This window comes from Andrographis paniculata, unplaced genomic scaffold (assembly GCF_009805555.1).
Source record: "Andrographis paniculata isolate CXL003 unplaced genomic scaffold, ASM980555v1 Contig46END, whole genome shotgun sequence".
Lineage (NCBI taxonomy): Eukaryota > Viridiplantae > Streptophyta > Magnoliopsida > Lamiales > Acanthaceae > Andrographis > Andrographis paniculata.
In genome coordinates this window covers 1,310,727-1,331,572 of record NW_026137580.1, presented here as the reverse complement: position 1 = coordinate 1,331,572, position 20,846 = coordinate 1,310,727, and the positions used below count along the sequence as shown (strand labels likewise).

General features: G+C 30.0%; 1 protein-coding gene across 1 annotated transcript; it reads left to right on the top strand.

Moving 5' to 3' along the window:
- The first annotated feature begins 17,174 nt into the window (after positions 1-17,174).
- Positions 17,175-20,642, top strand: LOC127252707 (uncharacterized protein At4g06598-like). Its single transcript, XM_051277000.1, has 5 exons — positions 17,175-17,339; positions 18,341-18,987; positions 19,432-19,507; positions 19,579-19,705; positions 20,084-20,642. The coding sequence occupies exons 2-5, from the start codon at positions 18,374-18,376 to the stop codon at positions 20,260-20,262; spliced, it is 996 nt and encodes a 331-aa protein (XP_051132957.1). The 5' UTR covers positions 17,175-17,339; positions 18,341-18,373; the 3' UTR covers positions 20,263-20,642.
- The last annotated feature ends 204 nt before the right edge of the window (positions 20,643-20,846 follow it).

The window sequence follows — 20,846 nt, the reverse complement described above, 5'->3', positions numbered from 1 at the left end:
GTAGAATTTCAATGGTGACTTTTTTAAAATAGTGACATTTCTATAACAATAAGTCACAAAATAATATCATGACACGTCTGTAACTTTATATACCAATAGAAGTTGCAACAAAATTTCGTGATATTTTATAATTGTGACATTTTCGTGACAATAAGTTACAAAATAATACCATTACATTTCCATGACTTTATATTAACATAAGTTGAAACAATTCTAAGATTTTATATTTTTTTAAAAATATATATAATTGTTGATGTATTCTTTCAACAATAAAAAAGTAAAATCCGAAAATAGGAATTTATCTTCGAACTTGATTAAATAGTGCCTGAGATTAGGAATCTCTAAACACTGTACAGATACATAAATAAAAACTAGAAAATAAAAGACTGGAATTTAAAATGATGATCCCCGAATCTCTTGACTTTGATGTCGATTGAAGATGATTGAAGATGTCTTGTCAGTTGCAAATCCCAATCTTTAAATATTCTTCAGAAATGGTACTGGAAACCGTCACCCGAACGGTTACAACGCATATTTTTCAACCGTCTGCTAGCTCTTCTTCTGCTGACACGTGTCCTCAGCCGACCGAATTATTACTCTCACTTGCTCTCAACAGTATCCGACCTCCACACTAACCGATTTGTCTATCCAACCACGAATCTTCCGACTTCTTGGACCGACCGCAGGCCTTCCGCCCTGTTGGTCCGATCGCAAACCTTCCGCCTTTTTGGACCGACCGCAAACCTTCTGACTTATTGGCCCAGCCGCAAACCTCCCGACTTGCAGACCACCCGACTTGTTGATCCAGCCGCAAACCTCCCGACTTACAGACCATCCGACTTGTTAGCCGTCCGACTTGCAGACTTTCCGCCTTATGGACTACTCGACATGCGGACCTTCCGACCTGCGGACCTTCCGACCTGTGGACTTTCAGACCTGCGGACCTTCCGACCTGCGGACTTTCAGACCTGCGGACGTTCCGTCCTGCGAACCTTCCGACCTGCGGACCTTCCGACCTGCTATTTCCTCAGAAATACGTGTTTTTCACCCGATTTTCTCGAAATACTCCCTGATCGTACTAAAAGACCCAATCATAGGTCCATCTCCCTTTCTGACTTGGGCTTTTTTTAATCTAATTATAATTTCGTACGTAACAATAATTATTGTTCAATGGATCCGGTCAACCACACACCATTGTTTTTTTCGAATTACTGTTAAAGTCGTAAGCTAATCACAACTACACTATTTTTTCAATTTAATGACATATCACGCCAACTTAGTCATTTATTTTAAAGTATTAATTTTTGTTTGTTATTATATTTTAACTATATAAATATTATGGTTATAAATTTATGTCTTAACCATATATACATGTTTATTTAATATATCATCGTGAATTTTTAATAAAAAATTGACATTGTCTATTTAATATAAAAAAATATTAAATTATTTAATATATAGTACTTTTTTTGGTATCAAAGACTTTTTGAATTTATATTTATCTAGAAACTCGTTGCATTAGGCCACGAACTACTAAAATTTCCTTGGATGTTTTATATTATTTTTTAATAATAAAGAATTTAATCAAATTATATATATTACTTTTTTATTTATTTAAATAAAAATAATTTTTTTATATAAAAGAAATAATAAATATTTTATTTTATTTTATAATAATATAAAAAAAATTAAAATACACAAGAAAATAAAAGAGACTAACTTAGATAAACCACTGCATAGCCCTAAGAGAATGAAAGAATTGATTAGCTAGTTTGATCCTATTATCTCTTAGATATAAATTTTTTATTATATTTTATATTATTAACACAATTATTATCTCTTACCTAATTTGATTATTATCTATAAAAATATAAAATTATTATTTTTATATTATCAATACAATTTTAAGTACCTAATAATTTAAAAAAAAAAAAACATATGTTAAAGAGTTTGTTGACAATTTAAGTTTTTTATATATCTTCGTTTGATGGATTTTGACAAAATTCCACTATTTATTCAAAAATTTTCTCCAAAAAATATCAAATCAAATACCTATTTTTTATTTTTTATATTATACTAAAAATCAATTTTACATTCAAAACATCAAATCATTACCTATTTATATCACATCATACAACTATTCATTTTTACTATTCAAATTCCAACTCAAAATCCAAACTCCTAAACAAACACTCCCTTTGGGTTTGTTTATCCCAACTCATTTTGGGTGACATCATTCATTATAAATATTATAGAAAAATACAATCTATATATATATATATATATATTATTTATCCATAAAAGTTAATAATATGATATTTTAGGAGGGGCGTAATCAATAGATAATTAAAAATGTATTAGTAAAAATAATTATTCTATAATATAAATAATTATAAATTAAGATTAAAATAACTGATTAGTTTAATTAAAATTAAAAAAATAAATTAAAAAGTTTAAAATAGATTAAAATGTGTAATCATTTTTTAAAAAAAGATAGTGACACAAAATGTGGGGCGGACAGAAACGGCAACGTGGACATGATATGTGGGAAAAAAATTATATTTATCAAAAAACACAAATTGAACATACCTTTAGGATGTGTTTGGTTGCGAATTTGAATTTTGAGTTGAGATCTGAATAATAAAAAATTTAAATTAGAATAATTGTATAATGTTATATAAATAAGTGTTGATGTGTAATCATTTTTCAAAAAAAGAAAGTGACACGAAATGTGGGGCGGACAGAAACGGCAACGTGGACATGATACGTGGGAAAAAAAATTATATTTATCAAAAAACACAAATTGAACATACCTTTAGGATGTGTTTGGTTGCGAATTTGAATTTTGAGTTGAGATCTGAATAATAAAAAATTTAAATTAGAATAATTGTATAATGTTATATAAATAAGTGTTGATGTGATATTTTTTATAAAATAAATATTTAATTTGATAATTTTTTAAAAAAAATTAATAAATAATGTAAATTATCTCTTAAACGAACATAAGCATATATGTTTATTATATGTATTATTATATAAACGTTTATTTTCTAAAATAACTTACATAGTAATATATTTTTATTAGGGTATATCTTTTAGATATTTCATCACATATTTTAAAATTATTTTCATTAAATATTTTATTCCATATTTCAAAATTTAACATAAAAATATTAGCAAAAAATTAATTGTAATTTATTCAAAAACATATGTACAAAAAATACAAAGATTAATAATTTTTTTATTTTTATTAAAGTTAAATTTATAAAATTATATATATTTAATATTTTTTTTTATAAAAATAGGTCATACTAATAATTACTTATAAAATTATATTTTATCTGATATTTTTATAGTAGAGTGTTAAGTCTATTTGACGTTATTATAAAAAAAATAATTTCAAGTCTAATTAAATGTATTGTATTTAATATTAACTTTACCGTAAATGATATTTTAATAGTATAATTTTTTAAAAATTTATGACTTAACTTTTAGTTTCTTTTTAAATTCAATAAAAAAAATTTAAAATTACCGTGTAGAGATCATTTAGTAATTAATATATAAATTTTTCCTTGATTATATTTTAATATTTTTGAAAAAGTAAATAAAGTTAATAAAAATTTGATTAAGTAATATATTATTTAATATTAAAATACCAGTGCATTGTTAGTATGTTAACAAAATATAATACATAAATTACAATTATTCACATGACATATTATAATTAATCTCAATAAAAGCTATATTAAAATAAAAGAGAGACATAAATGTATATTATAGGTAATTTTCATCATAACTTGCTCATAACAGTAACAAAAGAGGATAATATGCCTTAATTAACTAAATTTATTGGAGTTAAGAAAATTAATAATATATAGATAAAAAGTGAATTAAAAAGATGAAAATGATGGAATTTATTTATTGGTAAATTAATAATATTAATTAATTAATTAATTCCTCCTAAGGCCTTTAGAAGAAGATTAATTTGTGCCGATCGAATGTGCATCTGCATCCGTTTGATCTGAGCCTCCTCCAATCTCATTTCATTCCATTTAGATTTTAAATGCTTCTTTTCGTCATCATCGTCCTGCGCATATCGAAATAATTCATCACCGTCCTCCAGCATCTGCAAATCCGCCAAATAATCATTGTCTCTCCTCCCAGTCACCACCCGCGCCCCTGGGTGATCGTAGTTATCATTCAATGATGCAGTCGTTGTCTTCTTCATCATCTTCCTCTTCTCCTTCATCTTCTTCTTTTTAGCTGTTGTCGTCTTCTTCTTCTTTTTATCTTCTTTGTTCTTCTCATTGTTCTCGTTATTGTTGTAATGATCCTCTTCTGCAGACATACATATTAGATCAGATAATTTTATATAATTAGAATTTTGAGAACGATCAACATCACCATGGCTTTTCTAAGGAATTTTTGTAGATTCTAAAGAAAAATCTACAGAATTATTTTCCAACACTTCCGTAGACATTATTAAATATTAGACCCAATGTTACTTAACATTTTAAGTCACGTATATATATATTCTTATCATTCATTCTAAAAGGAAAATTAATAATAATACACATATTGTTTCCTTAATTAATTTTATGCAAAAAAAATTTAATATATACAAGTCATTCTTTCCAAAAATTTTAATTTTGGAAAACATATAAAATATATGTATCTTTGTATATATGTGTGTATATATAAATATTATATGAGATTTTTTTATGACATATGTATATGACTATTTTGATAAAATTTATTTTTATAATGATTATAATATAATATTCATCTCTTAAAAAAAATTCTATATCTATAAAAAAATATGTGATCGAGGTATAATCAAATTAATATTATTATGGCATTAAAATATTATTTTTTATTATCAATTATAGTAAAATTTATTATACAAATATAAACTAATTTGAATATTTACTTTTATATTTGTCTATAAAATAGGTAAGAAAAAGTATAAATATTGATCAATTATTTTTGTTTAGTTAGGTTTTCTTTTTTAATATTTCTTTATTTATATATCTTTTATTTTGTTGTCTTTTAAATCAAAATTAGATATGATCAATATATGCATTTGATATAGATTTTATATGAAATATATTTGATTTATATATCTCACATATTTATATATGAATAAATATAAGTAAGAGTGTTATGCATAAATATTTTAATATTAAAATAAATTATATATATATGCACATATATTTTAGTATTAAATTCAATTTTATATATTTGCAAAGAGTGCAAGTCCCACTTTTTCAATTCTCAACTAATTTTCAATTATTTGAAATTTTTATATTAAAAAATAAATTTTTTGGGGGAACATTATAATTTTATAAAAAAAAATACAAAAATGGTGTAGATTTTAATTTTTTTAAAGTATTATAGATTTTTTATAAATATAAATTTTTATCAGGTTATTTTATGAAAATTTTAAATATTTTTGAATTTTTAAAATGATAAAAACTTAATAGTTTTTTTGTTTTCCGAAGAAAATCTTTTTGTATATATCCTATCTTATCATGTGTATATATATTTGGCAAAGATCCACGTGTATTTTTTTTAGGTTTTCCTATTTTAAAATAATTTTGTGAGTGTTGTTTAACCCTAATCTAATCTAATCTAATATATATATATATATCTATCTGAGAATGGGGTGGAGATATCATTCTCAATTCATTTACCCACAATTTTTTTACGTTTTGTTAATTAAAAAAAAGTTAGTAATTACTTTTTAGAATTGATGTAAATTATTATTGTTTATAGAAAATTATATAACTAAAGAATTTATATTTAAAAGAGTTTTCTTTTATGAAACTTATATAAGTTTGAAAATTTATGTAATTTTTAGGATATTTTACTTTTAAAATGTCTTTACACTATTTTTAGACGAAGTAGTAATTTGAAATTTATATTAATAAATTATACTCCAATAATTATGGAAAATTATAGTAATTAAGTCAGAATTTACATTGATATAAATTACTTATTTTTAAAAGAAAGTTATATAAAACCAATTTAGAAGACTATGAAATTTTTGGAATTTTGTTAGAATTAATGTAAACTATTATTTTTTTATGAAGAATTATAACAATTAAAGAATTTATAAGAGTATTTTCTTATGGAAACTTATATAATTTCGGAAACTTACATACTTTTTTGGATATTTTACTTAAAAAATACTTTTAACTATTTTTTTTTTAAATTGTAATTTGAGATTTATATTAATAAATTATATTTGAATAATTATGAAAAATTATAGTCATTAAGTCAGGATTAATATTAACATAAATTATTTATAAAAAATAATAATTAAATAATTTCATATTTAAAAAGTATTTTTCTGATGAGGGTAAAGCCAATTTAGAGAACCATGAGTTTTTTTAATTTTTAAAGAAAGTTGATAATTATTTTTTAAAACTAATATAAATTATTCGGCCAGTTCACTCATCACTATTTTTCAATTAAAATTCTCAAAAAATAATAATAATAATATAATATTTTATACAAAAGTCAAGATATTTATTATAAAAAGTCAAAAAGTTATTAAAAAAATCAAAAAGTCAAATATTTAATTTAAAATAATATATTTTATATTTTTGACACAATTCTCCATCTCATACACCAAAAATCATTTCATTTAAAAACAAGGGAGCTATTGTTGTTTATAAAAAATTATAATAATTAATTTTTTTAGAAACTTACATAATTTTGAGATTTTTTATTTTAAAACTATTTGACAAAATGTTTGGAAAATTGTTAATGTAAATTATTACTTTCTATAGAAAATTATTAATAACTAAAGACTTTCATATTTAAAGTTTATTCTTTATGGAAATTTAATATAATTTTTGGATTTTTGTTTTAAAAAATAATTTATACTATTTTGGAAACACTGTAATTTGTATAAAAAGTATTTTTTTATGGAAACTTATTCATAACAAGTATTTTATAAAGGAAAACTCTTTAAATAGATAATTACAATATTCCAAGAATAGTGTAAAAAAAATTTTAAACCAAAAATCTCAAAATTATGTAAATTTACATAAAAATAAGCTTTAAACATAAATTTTTTTAATTATTATAATATTCCATAAAAACTACTAATAACTTACATTAACAATTTTCTAAAAATTGTGTAAAATATTTTAAGACCAAAAATAATTATGTAAATTTCCATTAAAAAAAAAATCTTCCGATATAAAAGTCTTTTATTATAATTTCCTATTAAAAAATAATAATTTATATTAATTCTAAAAAAAATTAAATATAAAATTCTCTAATTATTATTTTTTTAAAAAAAAATTATGTTAATATAAATCCTGATTTAATGACTATAATTTTTCATAATTACTGGAAATATAATTTATTAACATAAAACCTCAAATTACAATTTTAAAAAATATATATAGTTAAAATATTTTAAAAGTAAAATATTCTAAAATTATGTAAGTTTCCAAAATTATAGTATAAATTTTCATTAGAAAGTACTCTTAGAAATTCTTTAATTATTATAATTGTTTATTAAAAAGTAATAATTTACATTAATTCTACAAAATAATAAATTTTTTTAATTCTAAAAAATCCAAAAAATTTCATGATCTTCTATATTGATTTCATCATCGTAAAAATTTATACTTTTTAAACATAAAATTCTCTAATTACTAAAAAAACTAATTTATATCAATATAAATTATGACTTAATTACTAGAATTTTCATAATTATTGGAGTATAATTTATTTACATAAAATCTCAAATTATTACTTCCTCCATCTCACTTACTATGTACATATTGTCGTTTATGTCCGCCCCACATCCTATGTCACTTTTCTTTCTCGGAAAATAATTACACACTGGTTTTTAATTATTTTTTTAAAATTTTAGTTAAACTAATGAGTTATCTTAATCTTAATTTATAATTATCTATATTATATGATAATTATTTTCACTAATATATTTTTAATTATCTACTAATTATATCTATCCTAAATTCTCGTGTCTACATTGACCCAGACATCCAACGTGGGACGGAGGGAGTACTATTTTAGAGAAATAGTGTAAAACATTTTTAAATTTCACTTGTTTGAAGTTTATTCTATTTTTACTATTCCAACTTTCATTTTCCTCCAAAAATATCAAATTAAATACTTATTTTTTATTTAATTTTACTGCACTAAAATCTAAGTTTACATTCAAAATACCACATAAATACATATTATATCACATCAAACAACTATTTCACTTCAAAATTTTACTATTCAAAATCGAAAACTAAAACCAAAATCTCACAAGTAAACACACCCAAAGTTTTCATAATAAATACTTTTTAAATTGCAAAAAATATTTTTTTTATATTAATTGCATATTTTTCCATACCTTATATTATACTCCTTCTGTCCGCCTCTAAAGGTCACATTTACTTTTAGCATTATCATACTTAACAATAAAAATATCTTATATTTGTATAATTTTTTTTACAAATGTCATTCTATTAATATTTAAGACACTAATGAAAATATTTTTATAATTTTTTTATTAATTTGTAATACATTTTGATATAATTATTAATATTCAAATAACATACAAAAACTAAATTAGACCTTTAGAAATGGAGTACGTGTCAAAATTTCAAATATAAACCAAACATAGTTTTAATATATATATACATATATATATATTGGTATTTTTCTTAAGATTTTTTTTTTTTGAATCTTCTAAGATAAGTTTTTTGTTATACGTAAAAAATTGTATTCACATAAAAAATAACTAATAAAAACAGAATTTATAATAATATATAAAATATAATAAATATAAATATAAATTTAATTTTTAAGATATTATTACGATAATAAAATTGTTTTTATTTATATTTTTATCAAAAATAATAATTACAATTATTTTAATTTTTAATAAGTACGGTCATATATTCAACTTAAAATAATATATTTTATATTTTTTATACAATTTTCTACACATAAAAAATCAATTCATAAAAACGCTACATGAACGGAATGTTTATAGCATAATTTTATAAATTCATTTTGATTATTTTCATATATATGTTACCATAATTGTAATATTGAAAATCGAGATGCTTCAATTCGAAATCAGATAACAGATCTGATTAAAAATATTCGAGTTTCGCGTTGCACGCTATCTCGTTGAAGGAAATTCGACCTACCACCGATTGCTTCCCAGGATAAAACGAATTGATTAGGGATTTACAATCCCACAATGAACCGAACCAAGAAACGATAGAAGTTTTTTGAGGAAAAATTAAAAAGGAAGGAAAACAGAGAGTCGAGAGTAGAATTTTGATTCACATTCAGGTTTTTGTTGGCTGTATTCTTTAATTTAAAAGGAAAGAAAGATTAAATCATGTGGCCACTAAAGCCGTAACCACCTCTACACGTTCCAATATTTGTTGTAACATTTTTTTTTTATTTTTTCCGATTAAACTTTGAAACCGTCAAAATTAATTAACCAAGTAAAATAAAATTTAAAATAATTGAAACTTTTCTTATTGGGCCTGGCCCACGAGCCCCCACGGCCCCAAGGCCCAAGGCCCAATCTTGACTCTGTAGATATATATATGTATACCCAATTTCAAGCCCAAGCCAAAGTCCAACCCATTATCTCATCAAATCCATTCTCAATTGAACAATAAATGATAATAAATGCTTATGAGGAGGTGGTGGTTTGTTTGTTCTTCCGATGTGGACAATGCCCATTTCTATTTATTTATTTATTTATTTCTTTCTTCTCTTTCACACACCAACAATCCTCCACATGAAAAAGAAAATGACGTTTACTCATGAAAGAAGAGCGAATTATGCATAGGATAAGTAGGTTTCCCTTTGAACTTTCCTTGAGCAGCACGTAGGTTTACCAATTGTCCAGTGGACACGTTATCCTTAAACTGTTCAATTTCTTAGTAAATAAACTACATACCGACACAGAATCCACATTCCTAGTTCGGTTCTCATTATTTGGTCCATTTTGGCCATGGAACCCATCCTGGTTCTACAAGAGTTTCTAAGGAACTGAGCTTTGACAGTTCTCTTTTAAAGTAGCCTCACTTCTCTTTTATATAGCTGATTTTCCTAAGTATCAAAATAATACAATACTCACTTAGTAATCATTAAAGCACTTATTTGCTATCCTCTCTACTATGTCACTGTTCGTTGACAGGAATGGGTTGAGGCTATTAGCCCCCACAGTGACGCACATAAGTTTTATAGGCAGGTTGTCCCATTGAACCTAGTTCTTGGGATCTCCAATCTTTTTAGGTTGGGTTTTCCTTTATAAGACTTATATTTCGGCAGGTTTAACCCCTATTTCTCTAGTTAATTTGTACACTGCATCACGATTAAACCTTTTGGTTAGCGGATCCGCTAGGTTATCTTTTGACGCAACATGGTCTATCGTAATAACCTTAGTTGTGATTAGTTGTCTTATGGAATTGTGTCGACGGCGAATATATCGACTCTTTCCATTGTACATTGTACTCTCTGCTCTGCCAATAGCACATTTACTATCGTAGTAGAGAGTTATGGCAGAGATAGGCTTGTCCCATTATGGAATGTCCTCAATGAAGTGACGAATCTATTATGCCTCTTCTTCAGCTTTGTCCAAAGCAATGAACTCAGATTCCATTGTGGATTTGACAATAATTGTTTGTTTTGAGGATTTCCAAGAAATTGTTGCACCAACTAGTGTGAACACATATCCACTAGTTGATCTCGAATTAAGTGTGTCAGATATCCAATTGGCGTTTGAGTAGCCTTCTATTACAACTGGACGTCTGTTGTAGTGTATCCCGTAATCTCGAGTGTACCGTAAGTACCTAAGTACACGAACTATGGCTTTCCAATGCTCATGACTAGGATTCCTTATATACGTACTCAACTTGCTTATAGCATAAGCTGTGTCGGGTCTAGTGCAACTCATTAGGTACATTAAGCTTCCAATTATCCGAGCGTATTCGATTTGGGATGCACCATCTCCACGATTCTTGGATAAATGGATACTTGTGTCCAGAGGAGTTCTCGCAATTCCTGTATCATCCTTACTGAATTTTTCGAGGATTTTGTCTACATAATGAGTTTGACTCAAAATTAGACCATTTGCGGTGCTGTTAATCTTAATGTCATATCAGCGTTTGACTCATATCAGCGAGACCCATGTCCTTCATGTCAAATCTAGAATTTAGCATGTCTTTGGTAGACTTAACGATATATTCGTTGCTACCAACGATAAGTATATCGTCTACGTAAAGGCATATTATCACGTAACCTGACTTAGTGGTCTTTACGTATATACATTTGTCACATTCATTGATTCTGAAATCACTATCCATCATGGTATGATCAAATTTTTCATGTCATTTCTTTGGAGCTTATTTAAGTTCATATAGTGATTTCACAAGTCTACAGACTTTATTTTCCTTTCCTGAAACTGAGAGGCCTTCCGGCTGTTCCATGTAGATCTCCTCATCAAGATATCCATTTAAGAATGCCGTTTTTACATCCATTTGATGCACCTCAAGATTCCGCAGAGCAACTATCGCAAGGATCATCCTAATGGATGTTATTCTCGTGACAGGAGAATATCTGTCAAAGTAATCTAGGCCTTCTCGTTGCCTGTAGCCTTTGATTATAAGTCTAGCCTTGTATTTGTCTATTGTACCGTCTGGTTTTAATTTTCTCTTGAATATCCACTTTGATCCAAGAGGTTTTGATCCAGGTAGGAGATCCACAAGTTCCCAAGTGTGATTCTGAAGAATAGAATTAATTTCACTTTTTACAGCTTCTTTCCAGAGAGGCGCTTCAGCAGACCACATAGCCTCAGCATATGGTTGAGGCTCGTTTTCAAGGAGATATGTGAAATATTCATTTCTAAACGACTTTTCGATTCATGCTTGTTTGCTTCTTCTGAGCTCAGGTTCCTGACCTGGTTCATATTCAGATTCAAAAATTTTCATTCAATCTTGGTCTTAGTCCACAGTTTCGTGTTCTCGGTTGACCAAACTAGGTTCAGCGCATGCTTTTGCAGGGAACACATTTTCAAAAAATGATACATTCTTTGATTCCATTATCTTATTCTTTGGGATATCCGATATTTTCGAATCGAATACCAAGAATCGATAGGCAGTGTTGTTATGTGCATATCCTATGAAAATACAGTCCACTGTTGGGACCGATTCTCACACGTTTGGGAGGTGACACCACTATCTTAGCTAGACACCCCCACACTCGAAGGTGTTTGTAAGATGGTTTTCGACCTTTCCAAAGCTCATAAGGGGTCTTCTCCATCCTTTTCCGAGGTATTAAGTTAAGCAGATAATTAGTGCTTAAAATAGCCTCCCCCCACATGTTTTGAAGTAGTCCACAACTTAACAACATCGCATTCATCATTTCCTCTAATGTGCAATTTTTGCGTTCAGCAACGCTGTTTGATTGAGGTGAATAAGGTGGAGTTACTTCGTGAATTATTCCATTTTGTGCACAAAATTCACCGATCGGGGTTTCATATTCTCCACCTCTATCACTTCGAATTCGTTTAATTCGTTTGTTAAGTTGATTTTCCATTTCATTTTTATACAAAATGAATTTACTTAATGCCTCGTCTTTGCTTTTGAGTAAATACACATAACAATACTTTGTACAATCGTCAATAAATGTAATAAAATATTTATTACCACCACGTGTTTGTACAATTTTCAAATCGCATACATCGCTATCAATCAATTCGAGTGGTTCAATTTCACGATGAATAATTTGGAAAGACGATCGAGTTTGTTTTGCTTCAACACAAATTTCACATTTATGTTTATTTAATTCAAATTTCGGAATGTGGTTCAGGTTAATTAATCAACGAATTGAATCATAATTAGCATGACCCAATCGACTATGCCATAAAGTAGAGAACTCAACAATATAAGCAACAGACTTATTATTATTATTATTTTCAATTACTGTCATAATACAACATTTCAAAAGTCCATCATCTACATAACCTTTACCCACGTACACTCTTGATTTACGCAAAACAAAATTATCACCATTCATATTAATATTAAAGTTGTGTTTCATTAGAAATGTCCCCGAGACTAAGTTCTTCATCATCACTGGCACGTAGAGGATATTAGTCAGCGTCACGACTCTTCCAGATGTCATCTTCAGAAGCACCTTTCCTCTTCCCTTGACTTCTGCAGGAGCAGCATTCCCTATGTACATCGTTTCTCCTTCGACACACTCAAATGAGGAGAACTGATTCTTATCCATGCAAATATGACGAGTTGCTCCTGTGTCAAGCCACCATTGTTTCTTGTTTGATCCCACCAGATTTGCCTCAGAGTCAACACATGTCAGGTCGAGTGGCTCTTCATCTTTAGTAACGACGTGTGCTTGATTCGTCTCTTTCTTACTTTTCGGCGCCTTGCAGTCTATCGAACGATGTCCGACCTTTCCGCAATTAAAACATGTACCTTTGAAGGTACTCTTAGCCTTTTCAACGCCGCCAGATGGCTTCAACTTCTCTTTTCCCTTGTCCGTTGGCTTCCAGTTCTTTCCTGGCTGCTCATTGTTCCTCATAGCTGTCTTGAAACAAGAGTCTTGGCCTTTATGCTCGACTACATTGGCCTTGCTGCCGAGTATCATATGTCCCCTGCTTGCCAGGTTCGACCTGTGCTCCTCTTCAGTTTGGAGACGATTAATCAGTCTCGCCATATCCATTTTCTTTTGTTTGTGTTTCAAGTAAATTTTGAAATCACCCGAGCTAGGTGGTAATTTTTCAATCATCGTTGCCACTTGGAAAGCTTCACTCAGCTCCATCCCCTCGGCCTGGATCTCATGCAAAATCAGCTGAAACGCATCAAGCTGTTTCGTAACGCTTTTTCCATCGACCATTTTGAAATCCAGAAACCGACCGATGATAAATTTCTTTGCACCAGCATCCTCGGTTATGTACTTTTTCTCCAGCATCTCCCACAGCTGCTTAGCCGTTAACGCATGCCGGTAGACACCGTACAGGGAGTCACTTAGGCCGTTCAGTACATAATTTTTGCACATAAAGTCTGAACGGTTCCAAATCTTCAGAATTTGTACTTTTTGTTCTTCCGAGGATCCTTCAGGCACAACAGGTGCATCCTCTGTCAGCCAATCTTCCAGATTTAGCGTGGTCAGATAAAACAACATCTTCTGTTGCCATGTTTTAAAATTCTGCCCGTTGAATTTCTCTGGCTTATTGGTTGCCACAGCAACAGGCTGCCTGAAAGTTGCATGGTCCGTAACAGCAACAGACTATATACCCACCAAACCGTCTAATTGTTGTCCGGCAGACACAATGAGACTTTGCGCAAGTCCTACAGCCATTCGCTGCGGACGAGGCAGAACAACAGTAGGCTGTTTCAGTCAGGCATCAACAGGATGCCGTTTCTGTAGTCCAGCAACAGGCTGATTGGAGGTCGCAGCAGTAGGCTGCGCCCCCTCCATTGCGGCCTTGAAGGCCTGTTCGTACGCTGCCTTCGCAACCTTTTCGGCAGCAGCCCTCCTGGCCGCCTTGCGCGCTTCACGCCTGGCAGCAGCGATTTCATCGGCTTCACCGGTTGTGCGGGGTGGTTGAGATAACGGAACAATAGGATTGAGAATGTGAGACCCGCTGGAATTCACCTCCTCATTCTCGTCTCCGTCCGCATCATTCTGAACGTTATCATTTAGATCGTTCAGATTTCTGTCAGGATCGTTCACCGCGTCGATCATCGCTTTATCTTCAGGTACGATCTGGGCAGCCGCGATTTGATTGTGGACATGGGGAATTTCATCAGCCATCTCAGATTTCCACACGACGCGAATTTGCTTCAAGATTGTTACCACAATTGTAATATTGAAAATCGAGATGCTTCAATTCGAAATCAGATAACAGATCTGATTAAGAAAATTCGAGTTTCACATTGCACGCGATCTCCTTAAAGCAAATTCGGCTCGCCACCGATTGCTTCCCAGGATAAAACAAATTGATTAGGAATTTAAAATCCCACAACGAACCGAACCAAGAAACGATAGAAGTTTGTGGAGGAGAAATTAAAAGAGAAGGAAAACAGAGAGTCGAGAGCAGAATTTTGATTCACGTTCAGGTTTTTGTTGGATGTATTCTTTGATTTAAAAGGAAAGAAAGATTAAATCACGTGACCACTAAAACTGTAACCACCTCAACACCCACCTCCACACGTTCCAATATTTGTTGTAACGTTTTTTTTTTATATTTTCCGATTAAAATTTAAAATAATCAAAATTAATTAATCAAATAAAATAAAATTTAAAATAATTAGAACTTTTATTATTGGGCCCAGCCCACGAACCTCACAGCCCCAAGGCCCAATCTTGACTATATATATACCAAATTCCAAAGGCCAAGCCAAATCTTTATATATATAAAGATTTGACTATATTTGATATATTTTATGAATATTAAATAAATTTATTCTATTGAAAAAAAAATCAATATCAACATCAATGCATATAAATTTTACATTGATATATAAAATAATTTTATCTATCATATTTATATTTCATATATAAATTTTTAAGTATGTTGGATGCAAAATTTGAATATAAAAGATAATAATATGAGTATGGACTTAAAATAATTACACAAATATTTTTAAATTATTTTTTTTTATTGTGAATCATCTTATTAGAAAAATTTACAAGATTAGATATATATGTTATATATATATTAGTCTATATTACTTTATTTTTACTGTATGTTTGTTCAACCCTAAGTTTGGGGTTGTCTACGGTTTGGCCGACAAGATGCAGAGTTTATTTATTTTATTTTTTAAAAAATTAAAATATAATTTAATATTTATTATAATTATAGGGGAAAATATATATAATATATATGCCATTTTGTAGAGTAAAATTTTCTATAATATAAATAAATAAAAATTTAAATATATATATGTTGGGTATAATATAAATTTATAATCAAATCATACAATATAAATTTTATCAATTAAATTTAATACACATTTATCTTATTTTATTCTTTATCCATCGAATCAATACACATTAAAACTCCCCAACCCCTAATCAAACCCAAACACAGAAGAAACAACAAAATTCAAACTCATCATAAAATTCAAATGAAAACCAATCCAAACGCAAATATCCCCAAACCCCCCTAAAGAAACACACCATAATTTTCACCGTTTAAATTTATATGTATCTTAAATATAATAATAAAGAAATAGTGTATTATTAACAACAGAGTACATTCAAATTTTCATTGAATATGTTTATATATTTATACTTTGATAGGTATAATTTAAAAAATTGTCATACAATAATATTTATTAATTTACACAAACCGTGCAATGCACGGATGAACACACTAGTTATCTACTTATACTTTAACATCATATTATTACTTTACATAAAAAAAATAAAAATAAATTTATCTTTAATTACTTTTAACTGCACACTGTAACTATAATACTATTATATTTGAAACTTTAAAAAAATAAATATATATTTTTAAATTAAAAACAAAAATAATATTATAAAAAATATCAATATGCACACATTCAACAACTAAAAATAAAAAATTAAAAAACAATAAACAAATAAATAAATTCACCCTAAAGATCATTTATAATACTCTCACTCTATTTCCTAATGTTCTAATAAGTTTTTTAGATAATTAGTTATTTTTGTTGTAAATTAACAAATATGCCTTTTATTTTGTATATAAAAATAAAATAAATAAATAAAATAAAAACAAAAAATTAAATTCTATATATACAAATAAAAAAAGAACAATAATTTTTAAATATTTCAAATAATGTAAAATATTAGTTTATAAACGAAAAAAGTACTACTTATAAATTGTGGCATTTAACAATAAAAATACATTAAACAAAAAATACTACTATTAAAGAACACACCCTATAATATATTTTAAAATTTATAATAGACCATAAAAAAACTATATGAATAAAAAATCAATAAACTTAGGAATACATCAATAAAATAAAATAAGTTAACTGTAACTATAAGTTAAAAAAAGAACAAAAAAAAAAAAAAAAAAGAAAAAGAAAAAGAAGTTAAATGTAAGGATAAAATACATTAAAAAAAGAAAAAAACTTTAAAATACTGCCCATCTCCATCCGTCTTGCGTCTTCCACGCATCAAATACGTCCTCAAAATAATCCTTACCTAGACGGCGACGGCGGGTGGGCCGACGGCAGGTCGGAGGGTGGCGACGTAAACAGAAGCAAAAGAGAAAAAGCGCGTTCTGACAAGCGAATCAGTGTTTAAGAATACGGGTGAGTCAAAACGGGTTTAGGGCTGGGGTTTTTTTTGGCACACTGTAGGGAGGCTCGCCGGCGTTGCCAAAGCGACGCCTGGATGCCGGCCTCGCCAATCGGCGAGGCGATCTGTCCTGGCGAGCTACCGTTTGGTTTTTGTTGTTCAGGGAGAGTCCGGTCTTGTTTGTCTTCTGCGTCGCTCAGTCTATGGATGGATACAGTTTTACTTGCTTGATTTGGGCAATTCTGCCTTTTTATGCATGAATTTGGGATGTTACTGTGTGTTAGGTCACACGGTATTCTATAAGCATACCCTAGTGGACAATGCTTATATTCGGTTGTCTATATCGGTGATATTTTCGTCAATGAGGATGATAGGGATTAGATTATCTATTGTATATTTTAGAGCTAATTTGATAACTTAGAAAAGTTAAGGAATCATATGTGGTTGCTTGTTTAAGTGCAGAAGCTAAGTATTGTTCCATAGCCTTAGCTGAAATAGTTATCTTGAGAACTCAAGTTAGTTCTGTGGGGAGACGAAGATGAAATTGTGGTGATAATCAGATAGCACTGCACATTGACATTGCTTAAAATCCGGTGTTTTATGAACGAACAAAGCAAATTGAGATTGATTGTAACTTTTTCAAAAAGAAGGAAGGAGGCATTGAGTATGTGTCCTCTTCAACCGATGAACTTCCCGGCATATCGACTAGATGCCCTTCGAGTATCTTAGTTTGAGTTCATATGTAACAAGTTTGGATTGTATAGCTTGTATAATCCAGCTTCAAGGGGAGTGTTAAATTAGGCTCGTTTGTTTTGATTAGATTAGGCCCTTTTAGGTATTTTTTTATGTTTGCTAATTCTTAGCACGAACATATTACTGGGAATATAGAATACATGTTTAGATAAATGATATTTGGTTTGTTTTGCCTTTTATCGGCTGTTTAATTATTGTAGCTTGCGCGGACGCCGCTCATATTATATTGTCTATATGTTACAGAAACTTGTTCTTTCTGCAGGAATAATTCCTAGGGACCAACTGCCTTAGAAATATGATGTCCCATGGAAAGAATTCATTGCTGCCCCCAAAAATACCATTTCCTAGTGTATCGCCTTCATTTTCCGATTATATACCTAGTTCAGCAGCAGTTGGTTCGAGAGCTCTTTCAAAGATAAGAGATGGAAATTCACATCAGCGGACTTCATCTGAGAGTTTTCTTATAGAGGAGCAACCTTCTTGGCTTGATGAACTCCTAGATGAGCCAGAAACCCCTGTGCGTAAGGGAGCTCATCGACGCTCATCTAGTGACTCCTTTGCATACATTGACACACCTGGGAATTATGTTGCCCCAGATAATAGAAAGTCTAACAGCATTACACCAATGTCTTCCTGGGGATCTCAAGAGTTCGACATGTATAAAGTTTTAAGGCCAAGTTCGTACCATACAGACACACCTGTGAATTCAGTTCCTCCTCCTTGGGGCCTTACATCTCCTAGAGACACTGCCAATGTTCTGAACTCTGGATTGATGAGCACCTCGCATGGTGCTGATAGGATTCCAGCTTCATTGGCTGAGACTCAAGATCCAAAAGGCTCCTTTGAGAACAAAGATCATACCCATGCAAAGTGTTTGGCATCGGAAGCAGACACAAAGCGTGCGAAACAGTATGAGAACCTTCTTCTTTATTATTTACGTATATTTTTAAAGTTCAACTAAGTTTTGACCTTGCAATTACTGCCTTTTAACCTCAACCGGCTTCCAAACTTGCAATTACTGGTTTTTTAATATTTTTATTTATTCAATTTCTTCATGTTACAAATTATTTATTTATTTTGAGTTTATGTTGTCGACTGCATGAATGATTCTTTGGGGTTGTTTGAATTTAGACATCAAATTGAGGGCATGTAATTGAGTAGTATGAACATTCGTTATGGGACTTATATTTTCCTGAAGTTTTGCATAAATGTTTGCCTAACATGAATAAATTTGTGCTAATTCTCACATTGTTCATAAAAACTTATTCAGTTTTCATTATGTTATGCACCTCCATTTAACTAAACTGTACTTTGAAGTTTTCTGTACTTAAAAAACCTTTCTGGGCAATGCAGGAAATTCGCTCAACGTTCACGTGTCCGGAAGCTGCAATACATAGCTGCACTTGAGAGAAATGTCCAATCTCTAGAGGCAAGATTTGATATGCCCAATAAGTCTTTATATAATTTTTAAAATCATACTCATCGCAAATGCTGATGCAGGCAGAAGGGTCTGGAGTTTCTGCCGAGTTTGATTTTCTTAACCAGCAAAATATGATCCTGAGCATGGAAAATAAAGCACTGAAACATAGGCTAGAAAGCTTATCTCAGGAGCAACTTATCAAGCATTGTAAGTTTTCATCTTATCAGCTCTTTATTCCTTTGGATACATTGTGACTTCTGTGTTCAATTGGCTTTAAAATAAGTGTTTCCGTAGCTGTCATTTTGTGTGTGTTTGTTAGATGATATCTATAATATAAGGGCTGCTTTCATAATTGATGATACTACTTTTTTTAGGATTCCTTTGTGCTTTCATAATTGATGATACTACTTTTTTTAGGATTCCTTTGTGCCTCGAATCGCTCTATCATTGATATGTACCAATTACTTGCAAACGTAGACCACTTTCACTGCTGCATATGCATAAATTCGCACTTAAGATATACACATATGCTGAGAGTTCATTAATATGAAAATCTTTGGAACCTTACTCGAATTGTGCATGTAGTGGAGCATGAAGTATTGGAGAGAGAAGTAGTGAGACTACGGAATCTCTATCAGCAGCAACAACTGCAGCGGGTGCAACAGGTGGCTACGTCTGGCCATCAACGTGCCAAGAGCAGACATCTCGACCAACAATTTGCTGATCTTTCCCTGAAACACAAGGAAGCTAGTCCTGAGTGCTGACTCGACCCTCTACTAACAGCTCTTGCCATTTACAGTAAAACGGATTCCATCCCCGGGATGAGAGACAGGGAGGGTAGTAATGTAGTCCTCTCTACCCTGTTGCTTCGTTTGCGCGTGTCTTCCTTTTTGAACTACAAGCTGGATGGCTGGACCTGTCTATTAATCCCCTGCTACACTTGCTTCAATTGCTTGTCTTTCACTTTTGACCTTAACGGCTTCAATGTTTTCATGTACTAAAGGTTAGTACCCCCCCGCCTGCTCGCACCTGGTGGTCTGCCGGAATGTAGGAGTTTTCTGGCCTGTGGCCCGCCTGAGGTGGTTATTCAGGTATAATTTGATGCTACACTATAAATACTTGTATGTTTAGTGATTATTGTTTCCCTTGGGGCTATTTATCTGTGCTATTGTCTTTTTTCCAAAAAATATCTTGTTTTGCGCAATGTTATGCATGGAGTTGGATTTGCTTATGTTATGGGATAGCTATCCAGTTTTCTAGTCAGTTATCTGTGCTATTTTCTAAAAAGTCTTGTTTTGTCCAATGTTATGCACTTTGGGTAAATTTTCGGCCGAATTTAATTACGAAT

Bases quoted from the DNA above. Each gene is read 5' to 3' on its own strand.
- LOC127252707 (XM_051277000.1), top strand. From the start codon at position 18,374: ATGATGTCCCATGGAAAGAATTCATTGCTGCCCCCAAAAATACCATTT. The intron at 19,508-19,578 runs GCAAGATTTGAT...ATGCTGATGCAG, and splicing joins GAAATGTCCAATCTCTAGAG to GCAGAAGGGTCTGGAGTTTC. The intron at 19,706-20,083 runs GTAAGTTTTCAT...TTGTGCATGTAG, and splicing joins GGAGCAACTTATCAAGCATT to TGGAGCATGAAGTATTGGAG.